The sequence below is a fragment of the Phymastichus coffea genome, unplaced genomic scaffold (assembly GCF_024137745.1).
Source record: "Phymastichus coffea isolate CEN01 unplaced genomic scaffold, Cenicafe_Pcof_1.1 PCOF00015, whole genome shotgun sequence".
Lineage (NCBI taxonomy): Eukaryota > Metazoa > Arthropoda > Insecta > Hymenoptera > Eulophidae > Phymastichus > Phymastichus coffea.
In genome coordinates this window covers 6,227,888-6,242,141 of record NW_026706826.1, presented here as the reverse complement: position 1 = coordinate 6,242,141, position 14,254 = coordinate 6,227,888, and the positions used below count along the sequence as shown (strand labels likewise).

The 14,254-nt window shown below is 38.1% G+C and overlaps 1 protein-coding gene across 8 annotated transcripts in view; it reads left to right on the top strand.

Annotated features, from left to right (window-relative positions):
• The window catches only part of LOC131675033 (latrophilin Cirl-like), a 795,927-nt gene that overhangs the window by 159,959 nt on the left and 621,714 nt on the right, over positions 1-14,254 (top strand). For all 8 annotated transcript variants that reach the window (XM_058953848.1, XM_058953849.1, XM_058953854.1 and 5 more), the window contains one exon: positions 6,279-6,465. In XM_058953848.1, the coding sequence (XP_058809831.1) occupies positions 6,279-6,465 (187 nt within the window). The remainder of the gene's footprint in view (positions 1-6,278; positions 6,466-14,254) is intronic.

Genomic DNA, 14,254 nt, shown 5'->3' with positions numbered 1-14,254 from the left:
TAAAAATATACGTGGCAGGGACATGATGATGAAACCTACTCATTTTGAGCAGATAAACAAGTTGAAAACATTCCAGTGACTCACACCAGAAAACTCGTTTCTTCCGAATATGAAACTTATGTTAATAATAATATTAATGTAATGCAACTTATCATCATAATAATGTTGGAGTAATTAATTGTTTCCGTAAATAATTGTAAACGTAATTATTATTAACTTAACTGCTTTTTACACTTATAATATTTAAAGAATGTAGAATATTGTTGGCTACAAAATGAGATCTTTCTTTTTTAATATTTAATTTATAGAAATTAATAGCTATTTAAGTGATCAAAAACATATTTTTATTACCTTTGAATATGTTCAATGATACGAATAACTAATTTATATGTATTATTTTAATTCGAGAAAGCTTCATTTTGATGGAAGAAATTTTTTAGAAAACCATCATCGTATAAGTATTGTGTATTTAAAGGTTTATAAAATATTTTATAGAAATGGAGTAATCTTATGAAAATCTGATTTTAGAAGTGAAATTTGATGGTAGTTTTTACCGCTATGAATGTGCTATTGACATATAACGATATACATATCTCATTATTTTAGGCCTTCTTTAGATTGAAATTTTATTCAGAGCGGTTATCATAGCTATTTGTTAAAAGGAAACTATATATTTAACTGAAAAAGGGCTTACCCTCTTATATATAATTTAAAAGGAAAATTCGAAATACATTACCTGTAGTTTTCAATGTTCTTCCGAATAAGGGAAGTTTCATTCAGTTTGCAAGAATAAAATTAAAAAATAATACTTTCTCCCTTGTAAAAAATAAGAGATGCAACCCCCTGGATCCGTGGTATAACTTATAACATCGTAACATGGTAAAAAATCATTTTCAGATGGTTTCAAAAAAAAATGTTTTATTGAAAAGGAGATATACTGGAAGATCAGTTCGCCTCACGAATGAATAATTCTGGCTTTTTGTTAGTCGTACATAGTACAGGGTGACCCATTGTAATATAACCATCCCGAAATTTTCTACGGTTCGAATTCTACAAAAAAATTGTTCAGACAAAAGTTGTTTGGGACAATAAGAGACTCCTTACCACGAAATCGGATTTAACCTTGAGATTTATTTTCAAGGTCATCTGAAAGTCAAAGTCAATTTTTGAATAGGAACCTATAATTTTGATCCCGAATTCGGAAAGAGCGAGAAATTCAACGTTTAGATAAGGTATTATGTGTGGGATGCGGTTACTCCCCCCCTCCCGCGTAAGGTCATGTAGGGGTCAAATTTATTATTTTCTTCATCTATGCACAGGGATGATCGGGCAAGGGTAAGATTAATTTTAATAACCCAAAATTCAAATAACCCAATAACTCAATAACCAAGTAATTTTTTTAATAGCAACCCTCATTTTGTATCATGGACTCGGAAAGAGCGGGAAATTCTACGTTTAGATAAGGTATTATGTGTGGGGTGCGGTCAACCCCCCCTCCTATTCCACCGAGGCAAGGGTAAGGTCAATAATAATAATAATAAGAATAATAATAATAATCACCGGCTCCAGGGGAGAGAATTCCCCCAGAACTGACGGGCCGGCAAAGAGCGGAAGACTGACAGACGAGACAGCCAAATTAATAGACAGCTTGTGCAACGGCACAATGCCGAAACGTCGACAGATACAACAAAGACAATATTGGTGGACGAACGAAATAGCCGAGTTACGCAGGATATGCATGACAAATCGGCGACGAATGACAAGGGCAGGGGGCGGACCCGAAAGGGAAAACCTCCAAGCCATATACGAAACAGCACGGAAGACGCTGACGAAAGCAATACGGGACAGCAAGATGCGATGCTGGAGGAAGCTCTGCGAGGAGGTGAACGAGGATCCCTGGGGAACCGGCTACAAGATTGTGACCGGGAAACTAGGGGCCCGAGTCTCACCGGAACTTAAAGATGTCGAAACAGCAGGACGGATTGTTGACGGATTGTTTCCGACACACCCGATTAGGACAAACGTGATGGATGACGTGGACGCACAAATGCCCCCCGCTTTTACCGCTGAGGAGCTCATCAGAGCAACGAATGCGATGAAGACGGGTAAGGCACCGGGACCGGACGGAGTACCATCCGAGATCCTCCGGCTTGTGGCTCGTCTACGGCCGGAGATACTCCTCGACCTGTACAACACGTGTTTGACGACAGGAACGTTCAGCAACCGGTGGAAGGTGGCAAGGCTCGTTCTTATCCCAAAAGGTAGGGGCGATCCTGGCACGCCTTCGGCTTACCGACCGTTGAGTTTACTTCACACGACTGGTAAACTCTTTCAACAACTACTGAGACCGAGACTGATGGATGCGATACAGACCGGAGGAGGTTTATCAGATTTGCAGTTCGGTTTCAGGAGGGGTCGATCGACGATTGGAGCGATCCAAAAGGTGGTCGATTCTTTCCTGGAACTAGACAGACACTCCCACGCTGCGCGACCTATAGTGTTACTGGCGACGCTCGACATTAGGAATGCTTTCAATTCGGCCAGGTGGAAGGATATCTTGGAGGCGCTGAAAAGCAACTTCGGGTTCTAGCCATATTTGCTTCGGGTTGTGGAGGATTACCTAACAAACAGACGGATAACGTAAGAGACGTTCGAAGGACAAGTAATGAGACAGGTCACCACTGGGGTGGCACAGGGGTCGATACTGGGACCTGACTGCTGGAATGGCTTATACGATAGCTTGCTTCGGCTTGGGATGTCGCTCGGAGTGACCCTAGTCGCTTACGCTGATGACGTGGCGGCGGTGGTTACGGAGAGGTCCCCCGATTTGGCGCAGCTGGTGTTGAACCAGACCATGAGACGAGTCGGACGATGGATGACAGACCACGGACTACAACTCGCAACTGAAAAAAAAAACTGGAAAAAACGGAACTGATGTTTCTCACGAGAAGACGCATACAGACGATACTGCACATGAGGGTGTGGACATGCGAGATAGAGATCAAGAGGGAAGTCAAGTACCTTGGGGTAACCCTCGATATACGAAGATGACCTTCTGGCCTCATATACAGAAAACAACCCGGAAAGCGGCAGAGAGGATAGCATCCTCGAGTTGCTTGATGGCAAATACGACGGGACCGGGATCGGGAAAACGACGACTGTTAATGGCGGCAGTCACTCGATCCTTCTATACGGCGCGGAAATATGGGCAGACTCCCTGAAGACAAAAAAATACTGTAAAACGATGATGAAGGTACAGAGACAGGGCGCACTGCGAATCGCTTGCTCCTACCGAACAGTCTCTGCGCAGGCTGTTTTGGTGGTGGCTGGCGTAATACCTGTGGATCTTCTGGCCTTCTACGGGAGCAGCGCGGACATAGGACGAAACAGCGTGGCAATCGCTGAGCGCGACAGGATAATTGACATGTGGCAAGGCCGATGGATAGAAGAACGAGGTGGTAATTGGACGAGACGATTGATACGGGACTTGAGGCTGTGGCTCGGAAGGAAATTTGGTGATGTAAATTTCTACGTCACCCAGCTCTTGACGGGCCACGGGTACTTCTGATGGTACCTTTACAATATGAACAGACTACGAACACCCGACTGTAAGTACTGTGGACACGAACGAGACGACGCGGAACACACGTTTTTCGCGTGTGACCGCTGGACAAGACTCAGACAGGAACTGGAAGAAACAGTCGGCAGCATCACCCCCGATAACATCGTGGCTCTGATGCTGCGTGAACCCGAATGGTGGCACTTAGTCGCTATCTATACGGAAACTATACTGAGACGTAAGAACGCGGACGGCTGCCTGACAGATGACTGAGCAGACGAAGTAACACGACGTAACGAGATACGGAGGAACGACACGAACCGACGAACACAGACAGAACCTCCAGTCAGAAGTAATGTTAACATAGTCCCTCGTTGGGGGAAGGATATCAAGGAGGTGCCGGTTTAGTGGGTAGGCCTATTTTTGTTCGGGGAGTACCACATAACCCCTCAGTCAGAAAGACTAAGGGGAATCCACAAAAAGGATTCCGCAACACCTTGTAAAAAAAAAAATAATAATAATAATAATATTAATATTAATAATAATGATAATACCCCAATACCCAAGATAAATAAGAGTTCGATTATCAAGGTCGTTTTTTATTTAATCATTACGTGTGTTCATGCCACATTTAGTAACGTGAACCAATCTAACCAGTGTATGCAAAGAGGGAGTGTCCAGTCTATCTAGGCAACGTGAGATGCTGAGCAGATCAAGACAAGACGTTGGCTACCCAGCCAATGAAGGCAATGTATTAATTACCCAGCCTAATATTGGAAGGTGGGAATGCCCAGCCAATGAAGGCGAGGTATTGATTACCCAGCCCATTAAAGCAAGGTGTGAATACCCAGCCAATGAAGACAAGACAATGACTACAGATAGAGTTATGGTCAATGTTGTAACAAAAACATTTATCTCAATAAAATGTTCAAAAATACCGCCGTTCAAATTTATGCAGTGTTGAATTCTACTTTCGAACTTTTCAACTGTGGACAACAAAACGTGACGCGGAATAGCTCTATAAGCTTGTATGATACGTTGCATCATATCTTGCCGTATTGTTGGTTGCTGTGCATAAACAATACTTTTCAAATAGCCCCATAAAAATAAATCTGGACTTGTTAGATCTGGTGATCTTGGACACCACTCAGTAATATCACTACCGATGCCTATCCATCGTCTTCGGTATCGTTGGATCAAAAAGTTACGAAATATTAGTGAGCGATGACATGGTGCACCGTCCTGATGAAGCCATAATCGTCGTCTTGTTTCCAAGTCCACATCTTCCAATAATTCTGGTAATTCATTCTGCAGGAAATTAAGATATGCTGCGTCGTTGACATTCCCTTCGAAAAAATAAGGTCCTGTCAGATAACCATTTATTATACCGCACCAAACTACGAGGCTCCATTTATGTTGATTATCAACATGACGTACCCAATGGGCGTTCTGGATAGACCAATTATGATGGCGATTGAGTTGCCCATTACTATGAAATGTAGCTTCGTCCGTAGCTTATGTTGTTAACATTACGTATCTAAACAATTCAGGATCTTCACGAATCCTTGCTTGTGCTCAATTACTGAAGTCGGAGTCTGCGGCGGAGATCACCTGGCATCAAAGCTTGAGTCAAAATTACGTGATACGGATGAAATATATGAAGCCGCAAAATTCTACCGGCTGTTGTTCTTGGGATTCCAGTACGTCTCTGAATTTCACGCAAAGAGATATGATGATCCAAATCAACCATTGCCAAAACAACGAGAATTCGTGGATCATCGTTGTTCTGTCTCATAATGCGACGACGAATTCTGCGTATTCGTGGTCGACGTCTCTCTCTCTTCGTTCAATAATTCGGATTCTCAAGTGGTTTGGGTACCGAAGCCTCCCTGGGTAATTCTGACGGTAATATCTTGGTGCAGCACGATATCGACCTTGACATGCCCCGAGAGATAACAGAATGCCAACAATTTCTTTTCTCAAATAATCCAGCATATTTGGCCGTTTGAGTCGCTAGATACTAAGAAATTTCCACGTGAACTATCCTGAGAAGGACTGTTCACGAGTCACCTCTTTCATAAATAATAACACTAAAATAGTGTTATTTTCCGATTTAGTTGAAACTCTGTAGGCTTGTCCGGAATCACACCAGAAAACTTTGATTCTTAATGCCTTTCTGAATAAAAAAAAGTTAGAAGAGGATTAAATTAAATTCACAATTTTGGTAGACAAAAATATGGGAAAGAAATTATTTCCATCCTTATAAAAAGTAAGGGTTGCAACCCTCTGGAGCTTTGGTACGCTACGTGACACTTTTATTGAGTAACAATGAATATCCAGTTGGTTCCAAGAGAATATCTCACTTAGAAGAAGAGATATATAAAAAAAACGGTCTTTGGGGGTGAACTTTAGGGGCAGTTTTTACCCCTTTATACCACGTATTAGCACATAAAAAAGTACCTGTCAACTATTTTGCAGTCCTCTACCACATATCAAAGTTTCATGGAAATCGGTTACTTACACTTGGTGTACTTTCCTTGTGAGTAGTATTTTTACTCTGCATTTATTAAATAAACAGTCAATTTCGTTTTCGTAGTTTTGAGGTTACGTTTTGAAGCTATGCAAAAATGATCAGGTATTTTTAATTTTTTATTCAATAAAGTGATGATTAGATTGTAGAATTTATTTGAAAGATTTAATGCATTATTATTTGTTTCAGAACGATACGACACAGCTTATGAATGTGAGGGAAAAACATTGAGGATAGAATGTCGAGAAGGCGAGTTGATTCATCTAATCCGAGCAAATTATGGTCGATTTTCGATAACTATATGCAACGAACATGGCAACACAGACTGGAGCGTCAATTGCATGTCACCTAAATCATTCCGCGTTCTGTATAATAAGTAAGTACATAAATTTTTCGCGTTCATTTGTTTTAACGTATCGTATTATATGTAAATAATTTCATGAAACTATAAATATGTATATACAAGTATATATACTGTAACGGTTGGTTAACGGGAATAAATTAATCAACACGTTATAGTTGTTCCGTCTTTCGCTGTGAGGCTAAACGCTACCTTAACCTGTTTCTGGTATGGTTGGTATTACTGTGTACACATTTGACGCTGTTAAAAATGAGTACGAAAGCATGAAACAATGGACAATTTAATTCTGGTTATGGGTTTTTACTGCTAGCGGAGATTAGCGAGACATTATTAGCAGTCAAACGATTAGCATAATACGAAATACAAAAAAAAAGTCAGACCTTGATTGCACCTTTAATAACAAAAAATAACATTTTGACCGAGAGGTTTATATGCACCGAAGATCACAAACAACAAGACACTTATTGACCGCGATAAAGAGAATGGGTGATTGAGAGAGAGCGAGAGAGAGAGAAAGAGAGAGAGAGAGAGAAAGAGAGAGAGAGAGAGACAGGATGAAAACAATATTAAGCACGAACCAATGCTATGATATACACCGGCTTTGAGAAAATAAAAGTAATCTGCAGTAAATTTCCAAGCGCTTGGAAATGGGGATTGCCACTATAAACGATAATGCGATCGTCGGTGACAAACAGCGGAATCACTTGGGACGTCACCTCTTCCTGGGTAGTCTCGATCGCTGCACTCAGAGGCTACTGGTTTCTTTGAAACAGGCAAACGAGCCCTCTTCAATCGCAATTTTCCACTAGCTTCTAACCTTTCTGGAGACGATATGACCTCCCGCTTTGCAATTCCGCCAACAATCTTATCACTATACGCATTTTTAATATAACCATAAAGTAGGTGGGAAAAAAAAGAAATTCGAGGTCAAAGAAGGCCCTTGGAAAGTGTTCCTCCCCTTTCATCATACGGAGGTCGTTCAATAAGTCTGTGACTTCTCGGAAGATGATGGTGTGATTGCAACGTATTTCAGAGAGTCCCATCTAGTATAAGTGTGTATACAAAGTTTCAAATTAGTACGTTAGTTTGAAAATATTTTACAGTCATTTGAATTTAGTTTTTCATTGTGTGTGCAAAATCATAGAGAAAAGCGAGTTTTTCATTAAACATTACTTTCTACGAGGAAAATTAATCGAAGAAATTAAAAGAGAGCTTGGAAAATATTATGGAGACTGTTCCATCGCATGGCATGGTTCAAAAATAGTTTACTGAATTTCGTTATAGCCGAAGAGTACAAATGATGCTGAGCGTCCTAAACTAAAACGGAAACTACTAAAGACATTATCGATAAAGTTCGTGATATTATATCGCCGATCGTCGATTGAAAGTGTATGAGATTAGTAAGCTTCTTAACATTTCAGTAGGATGCACATTGAACATTTTACATGAATATTTGGGCATAAGAAAGTTGTCTGCAAGATGGGTGCCGCGCTTGCTCACAACTGATTACAAGCGAGCTCGTGTGCTTGTTTCTAAGAAATGTTTGAGCATGTTTCAACATAATCCAAAAGAGATTTTGCAATACTACGTTACTATTGATGAAGCATTGATTCATTATTATACACCAGAAATGAAAAATCAGTCGAAATGGTGAACATCGTTACCAGACCAGGTTAACCCGAACCTATTTCGTACCAAGATGACGAAAATTTTATTGAGTTTTCAACGCCGTAACTTTTTAATTAAACGTATCAAAAAAAATCACGACGTCTCATTTCCTATAGTTTCAAGTTTCCTCTTTCAAATGTTATTATTAAAATAAGCCTGAAGTTTTCTTGGAAGTCATAAGACTAGTTGTTCACTAAAAAAAGTGAAAATTTCAAAATTTTCTCAAAAAATGTCAAATTTTGATCACGAAAGAGGGGAGCCCAATTATTGGAAATATCTGAAAGGGTGACATTAGTCTCTAGCCTTCAAAATGCCATTGAAATTTCTCCGAAATTCCGAAAAATTTTGGCGGATTCACAATGGCTCCCTAAAAGTGAAAAAAAATTGTAAAAACGTGGATTTGTTTATAAATACTATATTTTTTATGCAAAAAACAGTGTCTTATCATGGCAGCCATTGTAACAAAAATATGTTTTTGTCGAACTTTAATTGAATTTTTTCGAAAATTCATGATGACGATGTGAATATACTGTTCAAAACCTATAAAAGTCTATAAATACGTATAATTCTTTATAAATGGTACATTTCCATTATGAATGAATAGCATATGAGCATTGATATATACAAGGTGTCAAATAAGTAACGGAACAAGGCTGTAGCTTTTTAGGTACAGATTATTAGACCAAGGTCAAGGTCATTCCTTTAGTAACTTTCAACGCGGAATCCGATGTTGACCTTGGATTTGACCTCGAGATTGACCTTCAAGGTTATTTCAAGGTCAACTTTGTTTTTTTAAATGGGAACCCGTATTTTTGACAACGGCAATCGAAAGAGTGGAGAATTTTACGTCCAAAACGGTATTTTTAAATTTTTTTTCATGGCCTTGAGAAGGTCGATTTAAGGTCAAATGCTTGAAAAACTGCCTAAAAGCGTTTTTTTAATTTTTAAGATATCGAAAAATGACCTCTACAAAATTTGTTCAGAACAGAGTGGGCCACTCAATGCACCAAAAACCTTTGACCTTTAACCTCATTTTGAAGGTCATTTCAAGGTCGAAGTGTTTTTTGTAATGGAAACCCCTCTTTTTGACCTCGGATTAGCACATAGCGCGAAATCCGACGTTTGGATAAGGTATTATGTTGAGTTTCGATTGATCCACGACGTTCATCGCTAAGGTCATGTGAAATTTAGATCCAATATTATTCGCGAAACATTTACAAAATGTTTCGGGCTAAATTTATTAAATTCTACTGAGAGCATGTTACAGTGACCTTATCTTTGACCTTTGATTGTTTGAATAATAAAGTAACGGGTTATCCAAACCGAAAGTCAAGTTGTTTTAAATGAGGAGCAAGCAGAGACATAGGTACAGTTTTTTTACCGGATAAGTTTTTTCCACTCACTGCGTTTTGAATGTTTCTTTCTGATTTCGCGCTATATGCGAATCCGGGGTCGAAAATAGGGGTTTCCATTACAAAAAACACTTCGACCTTGAAATGACCTTCAAAATGAGGTTAAAGGTCAAAGGTTTTTGGTACATTGGGTGGCCCACTCTGTTCTGAACAAATTTTGTAGAGGTCATTTTTCGATATCTTAAAAATTAAAAAAACGCTTTTAGGCAGTTTTTCAAGCATTTGACCTTAAATCGACCTTCTCAAGGCCATGAAAAAAAATTTAAAAATACCGTTTTGGACGTAAAATTTTCCGCTCTTTCGATTGCCGTTGTCAAAAATAGGGGTTCCCATTAAAAAAACAAAGTTGACCTTGAAATAACCTTGAAGGTCAATCTCAAGGTCAAATCCAAGGTCACCATCGGATTCCGCGTTGAAAGTTACTAAAGGAATAACCTTGACCTTGGTCTAATAATCTGTACCTAAAAAGCTACAGCCTTGTTCCGTTACTTATTTGACACCTTGTATATCAATACACACATGTTATATTTCGATAACTACACTTTTTACAATTTTTTTACCCTCACAATCGATAGCTCAATAAATTTTACATAAAAACAAGTCTTTTTCACAGTGTGCAAATTACAATTGTGAAGGTGTACAACGCGAAATAGTAAAATTGTGAACTTTTAGTACGTAGTACAGTTTACGCGGGAGCGTAGGGCATGGAAGAAAATTGTCTGAACTTTTTGCAACTGAAGCTATTTGGATTTGATCATCAATATTGAAATCATGGATAATTGTTTTGCAATAATTAGATTCATTATAAAAATTTTTTTATTTATATCGCCTGTTTTAACATGTCAACTAAATCAATATTCTCACGAATTATAACATTCGTAAAAACATTAAAAAAAAACAATAAAAAAACGAAAGAATAGAAAAGGCTCTTGAAACAGCGATTACCTCCACGTGGTAAGAGTTGGGCAAAAGCAGAGTATTTTTACACTGTGAACAGGACTTTTTTTTATGTAAAATTTATTCAGCTATCGATTGGAAGGGTAAAAAAATTGTAAAAAGTGTAGTTATCGAAATATAATATGTATATATATATATATATATATATAAATGCTTATATGCTATTCATTCATAATGGAAATGTACCATTTACAAAGAATTACACGCATTTATAGATTTTTATAGGTTTTGAACAGTATTTTCACATCGTTATCTTGAATTTTCGAAAAAATTCAATTAAACTGCCACAAAAATATGTTATTTTTACAATTAATAATGGTTGTTGTAATGATAAGATACTGTTTTTTACATGAAAAAATATAGTATTTATTAAGAAATTCACTTTTTTACGAATTTTTTACTTTTAGGGCGCCATTGTGAATTTGGCATATTGAATTTCGGAATAATCCCAATGGCATTTTGAAGAATAGAGAATACCATCCTTTCAGGCTCCCCTACAAGTTAATTTACAACCGGCACGCCGTACATTCACGTACTATGACGAAATGAACAACTTAATAAATAATACTGACTGACTTACGAATCGTGCAGTACTCACTCTAATATATGGAGAGCCGAATTTGTGTTGGATTACTAATATTTTATTGTTACAATAATTCCTGTAAATAATTAGGCATTTTGGCTTCCGATCGTATCAATTAGAATAAGATCCAAGTTTACAAGTTGAATAAATTTATAAGGACTATTCACGGTGAGCACGAGCGAGCTATAGAGCTATTATTCCAGGTTGACTAGTAAAAAAAATTCATCTTAATTAATCTTAAGAACAATTCAAAAAACCACCGATCCAAATTATACATGCGAACCGTGCAAAAGCCATCGGCAAACTCTCGGCTTTTCCTCTCTTATTATTTCCCTCTTAGCCGCGAGTTTTGCCCAGAGAGAACGATACATATTCGAATTATTGCGAGTTTAGCATTTAGCGCTGTCTGTTTCTAATTATCGATTCAGCTATTGGTCGATTCTCGGCAAGAATAGTGTTGTGCGCCATTCTTATCTATTCATTAAGCTATTTCTTTTTAATAGATTTATAGTAGCGAATTTAAGTGGGCGTAGATTGCATAGCATATGCTTACGTATATGCGATCTATTAGGTTTACAATTTTATTCTCGAAAATAATTTTGGTTTGCGGTATCTCTTAATAATAATTTGTATTTCTTCGAATTTCGGTATTTTTTCTGGAAGTTGACAAAGTCCATTTTGACGTTGCTGTTGGCATAAAGGTACTGATATTTCGAGGACTAGTCGGCTGTATTAAATATTAATGATTGTTAGTAATGCTGGTGCTCATCGTTTTACAGCATAAGAAAAAAAATATATTTTAGTTTGTTAATTAAATTCTAATTAATAGCGCTAGTGGAATGCGGAGTTCGGAAAGCTGTCACTGGCTTTCTGAACAGCTCTAAAATTAATAATGAAATTAATTATTAATTTATCAGGAAACAACAGCCTGTTACAGTATATATAATTGTATTGTTATTTCTGAAACAAAATTATGCTTCTCATTAAGATAAAAATGAAATATTCTTTGAGGGTAGATTAAGTATTTAAGTTTGTCCGATAAAAATGCGCCCAATGTATGATGTAGGATAAACACCAACTTATATTATGCTAGAACATTACAACAGAAGTTGTAATGAAATTAGTGGAGATATTGAAGTTGTATATAACAGATCAGAAATCAAATTTAAAAATTTTGATATTGGTCTGAACCGGCGCGAATTCGTACTTGCTTATTATTTAAAGATGTATAAATCATATGCGGATAGGCTCAGTCAAAGAAATACTTAAGTCATTTCGAAACATAATTAAAGATTGTCTAGATAAATGGTGTATATACGCTTGAGCGTGGCCGAGCGAAAATGATAAGAGGGAAAGAGAATATTATCGTGAAAAGAAAGTAACGAAAAGCATCGTAATCTTTGCCGGTAGAGATGGTGACTCATCCGATGACAGTCACTCCTTCACATTCACTCATATCTCCTTCGTATTGACCAATTGGGCTCTGGTACCCTTAGTAGCCCTAACCGTAGCTCCCCATCAGGTACTACAGTCGCCATCTGCTGGACCTCTACCGAACAGTGATCCAGCTCACAGTCTAGGCAATAGAGCCCGAAAAAGAGCGTTTCGCGTACTTTTTTCCGGAAAGCACGAAATTTTTAGTGTGGATAGCTGTCAATAAGTGTAATAACATATCTTCATCCAAAGTCTGAAATCGGTGCAGAACATTGTTAAACAGCCGTTTGAAAAAAAAAATTTGATCTATTTTCATGTTTTCGCGTAATATCTTTTTTACTAGCAGTTGAATCAAAAAATGGTTGAATGGTTTTTTGTTCGTCTCGGTAAGATCTACAAAAGCATGTGTCGCACGTTAATATATGTTAATTAGATAAAAAGTTATTAACACAAAAAGGCCAATTGTTTATTTAATAATTACCGTTCAATATTTGATCATAGAAATTTTCCATGTACCTGAATGTAGTTCTTATTACCTAAAGATTATGAGCTTTGAAGCCGCAAGCACTAATGTTAATTTCAATCTATACAGACGGTTAACAACAAATTAACTGTTTCGTTTTGTCCACAGTCCGAATCGTTAAGAAAAGTGACGCCGATTTTTTTATCGATACTTGTAAGAGTTTATAATCGAAAACTGCAATTTAAACAAAAAAAAATTTAATTTATGACTCAGGGAATTTTTTCTAAAATATTGCTTAGTTGCAAAATGAAATTAACCGCGTATGGATTTCATCGCTATTATTGAAATATAATAATGAATAAGGCTGATGCGCGTGAACTTCATAATGAGCTATAGACGCATCCAAAGCGACACCTGAATAAATGTCTAGAATCCCGTCCATTTTATTGTTGTTGTATAAAGCACACTAATTTGCACAATATTTTCTTCCACAATTTTCGATGATTTTTAGTCTCAAGCTTTTCCGGAACTGAATACTCTGAGGTGTGAGCGGTCTAATAGCTCGCTGTTGACTGGTCGCTGATTGACATTTTTGGCTTTTAATATAGCCTCGACCGGGGGAGTTCCGTTCTGTGGACGGCACGGGTCGCATCGAACACGTGAGACAGCACTTATAAAGGAGCCAAACCGGGATAGAAAAAGACGTGAAAAGTTAAAAACGCATAGAAAGTGTTCAGATAAGTGATAAGTGCGAGTAGGGGTGGAGAAAAGGAAAACAAAAGACTCTAAGTCAAGAAAAGTGAAGAAGTAGCGGAGGCGAGCGAAGGAAGTTAGGAAGGACAATGGAGAAGGAGCGCGAAAAAAGAGGCATGATCGAGAGTGACAATGGAGAGTCCGGAGAAAATGAAGTAATTGAAGAGAATGACGGAAAAAAGAAAAGAGGAAGACCACCGAAGAGGGCTAAGGGGAAAGAGGAGTTGGGAGAGAAAAAGGGGATCAGGAAATTCATAGTGAAAAAGGTCAAGGGCAGGGGGGGGGGGAAGAAACTTCAGACAAAGAAAAAATAGAAGAGTCAGGGGAACGAAGAAGAAGGAGAGGTAGCGGAGATGGCAAGGAGAAGAAGAGGAGAATCTGAAGAGAAAGGAGAGGCATCTAACGGTGACTTATTAGAAGGCGGAGAGGAAGCAGTCGGTAAGGAAGAGGAGACGGATAAAGAAGAAAATTTCGAGGACGGCGAGTTAGTAGTAGTGAGGTGGGGTCGTGAACGGAGGAACCAGAAAACTGAAG